Source organism: Rhopilema esculentum, chromosome 7 (genome assembly GCF_057945365.1).
Source record: "Rhopilema esculentum isolate cy_ngs chromosome 7, ASM5794536v1, whole genome shotgun sequence".
NCBI classification, from domain to species: domain Eukaryota; kingdom Metazoa; phylum Cnidaria; class Scyphozoa; order Rhizostomeae; family Rhizostomatidae; genus Rhopilema; species Rhopilema esculentum.
The window spans coordinates 9,532,587-9,539,691 of NC_142821.1; the positions used below are offsets into that span (position 1 = coordinate 9,532,587).

General features: G+C 33.3%; 1 protein-coding gene across 1 annotated transcript; it reads right to left on the bottom strand.

The window, feature by feature from the left end:
• Positions 1-826: 826 nt before the first annotated feature.
• LOC135684005 (vitelline membrane outer layer protein 1) lies at positions 827-3,403 on the bottom strand. The gene is made up of 4 exons (XM_065199443.2): positions 3,312-3,403; positions 3,056-3,139; positions 1,566-2,121; positions 827-1,008 (listed from the first exon to the last, which is right to left on the bottom strand). Exons 1-3 carry the CDS (start codon positions 3,370-3,372, stop codon positions 1,568-1,570), a joined length of 699 nt encoding a protein of 232 aa, XP_065055515.2. The 5' UTR covers positions 3,373-3,403; the 3' UTR covers positions 827-1,008; positions 1,566-1,567.
• Between the last annotated feature and the right edge of the window lie 3,702 nt (positions 3,404-7,105).

The window sequence follows — 7,105 nt, forward strand, 5'->3', positions numbered from 1 at the left end:
GCATTGGCCTATGAGAGAAATCTTCATTGTAAGAGAGAAATATGTTTTAATTTAAGTGTTAGAAAAATTTTCATTTCAATCATAATGTGCAAGAAGATTCAAATTAATTTCGGCCAAAACTCTGTTGAAAATTGTCGTTTAAATTAAAAATATCAAGATGAAGTTCGAAATTTTACCTTCAACTGTAGTTTTTGTAAAATTGTTCGGTTTAAAAATTGTTTATGCATAGGTTAATAATGACTTTAGGTTACTAAGTTTGATTTTTATTGTAAATTTACGCCTTTTTCAAATTTTATGCAATTGATAAAAACCTGCTATTTACTGAATTCATTTAAGGAAATGCTAACTGTATTGCGTTATGTATTGCGTTACGCTTCGTGTTGCGTCATATTTGATAATTAAAAAAACCCTCTTTGTTACACGGTGTGGCTTTCTGTAGTAACTTACGATAACAAGATAACTGGGAACAATTTGCCATCCTCTCTTTGTTTTTTTCAGCATTTTGGCCCCTAGTTACATGTTTCTATGGTCAAACAATCGTTTTTAAAATTCTATATGCAGTATCCTCTCTCTGCATTGGCCAGTATCCTAAAGAAAATGTCAATTGGAGATATTTACTTGCCGATAAATGGAGCTTTAGACAGAATTTTAGGGGGAAGAACACAAAGCTCAGCCATCACATTGTGCCTTTATGATAATTGCAAATTAAACTGATGCATCGCGAAAAAATTCAACCTCATTAAAAAAATTGGCTTATAAATTCCTCTTTGTGGAATTTTTTACTGTTTCAACTTTCTTCATGATATTATACTATCTTAAAGTTGTGAATTTGTGTGAATGAGAAAGTCTCAAAAGTTGCATTGCCTTAAAAAATGTCAATCACTACTCTACTAAATTAAGCCAAAGGATTTTTCTAAAAAGAAACAATTGACATTTTGCTTGATTTTATTTCATTTCATTTCATTTAAAATTAATCAATAGTTTTCTTTATCGTGTCTTCATTGGTTTCTAAAATGAAAATAAAATATTTTCAAAGGTAGAATTTACAGCTCGAAAATGCATGTGTGTAAACTGCAACTTGTGAAAAATTAAAGTGAAGGCAAACCCCTAAACTTTGTTCCCTAAAATTGGCAAAGCCCCTAAACTGCTAAAAGGCTTGGAGTAAACTTAAAATGCCCCCATCAAGAGACTAAAATATATAAATAATCATGAAAAAAGATATGTAATTATGAATGGTTATAGAAAAATGGTTTTTATAAACTTTTCATCACTTCAAGTTCGATTGTCCTTAGAGAGCCTGGATGATGTAAGAATAATGGTTAGTGCCAACAAATTAGTTCCATGGAAAACGTTAGATTTTTGGTGAAATAATACAATTTTTAAAATATTCCAGCATAGAAGCAACCTTTAAAAATGCATCACAAAAACGGGTAATTGAAGTGTGGCATTAACACTGGGTCCGCAGCAACTTTGCTCCTCTAGTCAATGTAATACACAGTCAAACTATCCCTGGTAATTTAAACGAGAAATTAACTGCTTGGCAGTATATAAGTAATCCTACTCACATTTAGGCCTTTTTTTTCTTCAGCAGTGGTTTACAGCAATTGTGTTTGATATCATTAAGTGCTGTATCATCGCCGCCTGGTTTTTCAACTCTTGTTTTAATTCCACAAATAAACTGGCCTCTTGGACATTCTACAAACAAACTCCATTTTCCCCACTCTTCTGCTTTGGTCTTTATGTCATCTGTCTTCTCCCAGGTGTTCTTGTCTCTGCATCTGTATTCTACATTGTTTAGCGCAGTGTCATCCTTTATCAATCCCCATCCTTGTTTATCCTCGACATTTTGTCTCCAACCACTAATGAAACTTCCTGTTGGACAACTAATTCCTTCTGACCATTCACCCCATTTGGCTTTTTTGGAGCACACTTTCTTATCCCCACACTGCAGACAAACTGCGTTAGCTCCAGTATCGTCCCCGGCCTTTTGATCCTTTTCCGCCTTCAAGAAGAACCCAGTTGCAAATTTCCCATCATTGCAATAATCCATTTCTCCCCATACTCCCCAAGGACCTTTCATGTCTTCATGCTGGATTTCTTGAGTTACAGTCCATTTGAGTGCTGTTATTTTAAAAATCAAATGAGAGTTGATAGATTGTGATATTAAGTTTCTTTATGCTTCAATTCTTTTCTTAAGTCGAAGCAGAGCTTTAGCACATTATTAGAATGTAAATTTTTCAGTTTTTGCTGACGTCATAGCTTCACATCTAAATCTTCTATTGATATTCTGAATGACGTATAAATGGCAAGATGTTCTTCAATTATCTGACAACATGATAAAGCCAAACAGATCGTGAATAACCCTTATAAATAATCTAGTTTCTTACCTACTGATTCTAGTGTTGTCAAATTGATGTTGTGAAATAAACTTAATTTGGACGCTGGCAAGTTTATGCTAATTTTGAACAGCTTTTTAGGCAGAAAAATGGCCTTGTTGTGCTTAATTGAAGAAGTTGAAGTCAATTTTAAAAAAGGAGTTGCGCTGCAAAGACAAAATATTTTCGTTTTGATAAAAACCTAAATAAAGGCGATATTTCTGTGTCAGGCAAAATTACCGACAGCGTAATTGGTTCTTTTTGCTATTACCTTGCAGTTTTTCTAATCTGTTTCTTGGTCAATGCTTTAGCCAAAACTACGGGCAGTGCCTTTTTTATTTCATTTTACATTTTGTGGGTCAAATCAATTATCATGGCTAGTAATCATAATTATGAATTTATCTTGCAATTTGACCACAACAGCAGCTCAATCGAAGTTACCTTTGAAATTTCTGTTACTAAATCATTGAGTTATTTGAGAGCGCCTGTGTGCTTTTATGTCAAAGAAATATTTTCATGTCGCAGTTTGCAAAATCATTCACACCTTCCAAAAACACTGCGATTCTATTTCGACATATAACTTTAAATAATGAAAAATCAGAACGATAGTTCAAAGCAAGATGTGCTTTTGCTTTTCATAAAGATAAAGGATTGCAAATCTTTGGCATAAAGCAAGCTACCTCTTTTTGCCATTGCATCACCAGATGCCTCATTCTCTTCTTCGTCAACTTCATTATTGTCATATGTTTTCTCTCCTTTATACACTGTTGATAAAAATAAGGTTGTTTTGGTCTAATAGCAATGCTTGCAAATGGTTTAAAGCCCGCTGTATTAGTCAGTAAAAAAATTGAATAAGCTTTTTGACAAAAATTAATCTTACAAAGAAAAAGGACTACATGATCAACAAAATTTAATCTAAATCAGAAATCAACATACCATGCCCATTGGCAAATATCATTGCTGACAAGCAGAAAATCAAAGGAATAAACTTTGCCATCTTCTCTTATCTCTAGTTCCAACGCCTGTGAGCAAATAAGGCTCTATAAAAGTGCTTTTGGTTTAAGTAACCTTGATTAGGGATTACACGTACTACGTGATCAGAGTAAACCTGTATTGTTTGTTGGTGTGAGTTACAAATTTTATTGTGCTAGTTGAAATTGACCTGTAAGCGCTTGAAAGAACGCAACAGCCATTGAAATTTGAGTTAATGCTTGACAGGAAAAAGGGTAAGCATGTTTGTCGCTTTTCATAGTAACTTCAAAAGCTCAACAAATATCACGAAAGGTTGGGACCAGTTCAAGGGTTGAAATAAGGTCACCTGCCAAAAAGGGTAACTTGCTTCATGACAATTAGGACCAATTAGAGATAGCCTTGATCAATTTCCTGGTATACCATAATTTAAAAGAAAACGTCTTTTAAATAAAAGAAAATTTCTTGAGCTTTATTAGAAATTGAAAGTTTTGTTTATCTAGAGCTAATTAACAGCCTCCGAGGGACGATAGAAATGCAATAAAAGAAGTCAACAAAATCCTTTAAGCTTGTTATAACCCCTTGCCTCTAACGTCATAATTTTTTATAGTTGAATTTTGACGAAGAATTTAACTGCTGCGTCTTAATTTGTGAAGATACACTACAATCATTACAACTCTCTCGTGGCCTTACAATTTCGATATCATTACTTCTATTTTTCCCACCATAACTGTGTGACATTTACTGTTCTACCTTTAAAAACACGGACTTTTTGAAAAAGCCTAGATGATGAAATTTAATTTCTATTTAACGATTTTCAAGTCAAACTGCAAGTCTATACATCAGTGTTGAACTCCACGCTAGACGATATTTTGAAATTCTTCTTTCGACTAAGTTTTTACCTAGAACTACCAGAGAATCATTTTTTTGTAACTTTGTTGTGCAGTTATTTTCCTTGGATAAATTGACTGTATTTTCCAAGTATTAAATCTTGTAGCTGTTGTATAACTATGACATTTTATGATAAAAGTACAGAACCATGCCAAGGATCAGAAAGGGGCAAAATAAGGAACCCTGAGGGATCCTACCATTGCCTTCTATCCTAGACCTGATTTTGCTTAGGATACGAAAAATGATGCAAGCACGTGTTAATTTTTGTCGTTGACCTCCTATAACTCTGGTTTGCTTAAAAAAATTTATCTAGAACTTTCTATCGACTAACATAAAGACTCAACTTAAGAAGGGAATTTGAAACCAAAGATTTCGTTGTTTGGCTTAAGAGCTTCTCCAATACATTTAGCTCATGCACATTAGGTTAGATTTTTCAATCAATGATAAAAGAATATATCGAGTTTTGACCCTTTTGCCGCAACCTTCATTGAAATCATTGAGATGTGATCCAGGTCTTGCTACAACGCTACCATCGCTAAAATAATGTTACTATCTATTGGCAAACTACACAAAAATTTTTGTTTCCAGCCACTTTTCCTTCGCCAACTTTCGTGTTAGAGTTTAGAGTTTCACTACTTATTTTATATATGTATATATATATATATATTTATATCATAGATTGAAGAAAGTAAAACTACATGGTTTATCTCTAGAAGCCTGTTTCGTGAGTAACTCACTCTTCAGGAGATCTCACGCTCTACGTGCTAACGTATTGAGCACTGTGCTACGGAAGTATCAAAAGACAAATTTCTATATGTATATAGAAATTTGTCTTTTGATACTTCTGTAGCACAGTGCTCAATACGTTAGCACGTAGAGCGTGATATATCATATCTCCTGAAGAGTGAGTTACTCACGAAACAGGCTTGTAGAGATAAACCATGTAGTTTTACTTTCTTCAATCTATGATATATATATATATATATATATATATATATATATATATATATATATATATATATATTCCAGATTGCGTTGTCTATTCTGAGCAAATAACAACACCCTTCTAAACAAACGATCCGAATTAATCTCCAAATGCCGACACGAAAACAAGTTTTATCTCATGAACAATAGAACTCCACCTAACTAATTAACCTGTATAAAATAAAATTTCTTTTGTCTAACTTTATCACACCTTTTGTATATTTATACCGCGGTAACAGGAATATTCTTCATTATAGTCTGTCTGATGAGTGCGCAAGCACGAAACTCGGAGTAACGGAGAACATGTCTCATTTCTAGTATATATTCTATTTTATTATTATATATATATATATATATATATATATATATATATATATATATATGTAGGCCATCCCTTGAGATCTCATCGTAGCCAAGGCAGTTGTTTCTTTTATTCGGCTTTCTAAGCCTTCGTCAAGAGCCATATAAGCACGCATATTTATTCACTTGGGCATAGATACTTTTTATATGCTTCATTTGCAATAAAAGTGTAATAAAAAGCATAGAAAAAATCTAAACTAAAATAAAAGCTAACAATTTTAATCGGGTATATGAAAATAAGAAAATCTGAGCAAATAAAGAAACGCCTGAATCATTGCTGGGGTAATCAAGCTACCAATTCAACCACTTTCTGAAAACCAATAGATACTTAGCTGCGGGGGCAAGTCTTTGTTTATATAAAGACAAGGGAGATAACCTATTGTTTAAAACAATGATTGTTTAAAACAATGATAGTCACTGAGGCTGGAGGGGCAATTGCCTTCTAGTAAGTATGTTAGAACAGGCCCTGACTGTCAAATTGAATGGCTAATGTCAAGGAAGGGAAAAATATGCACAACTGTCTACCTCTGTTACTCCTTTGGTCTTTCTTTGGGCAATTTATTTCTTATAAGAAATTGATTGGGGCTGTTAATCATCAAAAATTAAAGTCATTGAATTAACTGTCATATATTATGTTCATACAGTAGATTAATCCTCTGTTAAAAACCTAGGAACTTCACGTTTTCGTAAATTCAACCTTGAAGCTTATTATCGATGATTTTTTAGGAGACGGTGAAATAACTTTCTCGAGATCCTTAATTGCTGTTTGCAAACTTCTAACTTGTGTCCTTTTGTGCAATTTCTAACCTGAGATATAATCTCAAAAGCTTCCCCAAAATTGCTAATTGAGAAAGACCTGCGTTGTTTATTGGTAGAAATTACAAATATCAATAATAAAGCAACCAAAAAGCTTCTATTTTAAGATCATCCCAAAATGATGCAAGTGCATGCATGAAAGTTTAATCGACACCATGATTGTTGTTGCCATAAACCTGCAGGTCAGAAAGCAATACGCAAACAATTATTGACGTCAACACATTCACGTCATGAAATGTTTCTTGGTGACGTGTCTTTCACGTTGCCCTGCAAGTTATTGTAGCATCAATTATGTTTTCAGGTGACCCTTTCAAGGATATGCACAAATTTGCTTGCGCTAGAAGCTTTCTTTTTGTGATATGATTTACCATGAAAACTGTAATTTTGTTAAAAAACCAAACAGATTTGCCTTATTTGATCTGCTGTTGCTGAAATAGCTTTCAAAAAATGGAATCCAAACCAGATGTTGATATATTGTTTTCAAACTCTGATTCAAAAATAATTTCCAATTTAATCACACACCTTTTCAAACCAACCATTTAATGTAAGCTACAACTCTTCAACCAGTATTTGTATCTTCTTTCTCTTCAGCCTTATGTATTCGATTTTTGTTGCTGGGTTGCTGCTTATCATTTTGAAATTCATCACGTCAAGATTTTTATCAAAAAAACAAAACCGTCACGAGAGGCAGTAGCCATTTCCTTTATGCT

Coding starts and splice junctions, on each gene's coding strand:
- LOC135684005 (XM_065199443.2), bottom strand. CDS start 3,372: ATGGCAAAGTTTATTCCTTTGATTTTCTGCTTGTCAGCAATGATATTT. Junction 3,140..3,311: donor GATATTTGCCAATGGGCATG/GTATGTTGATTT, acceptor TTTTATCAACAG/TGTATAAAGGAGAGAAAACA. Junction 2,122..3,055: donor TGATGCAATGGCAAAAAGAG/GTAGCTTGCTTT, acceptor TTAAAATAACAG/CACTCAAATGGACTGTAACT.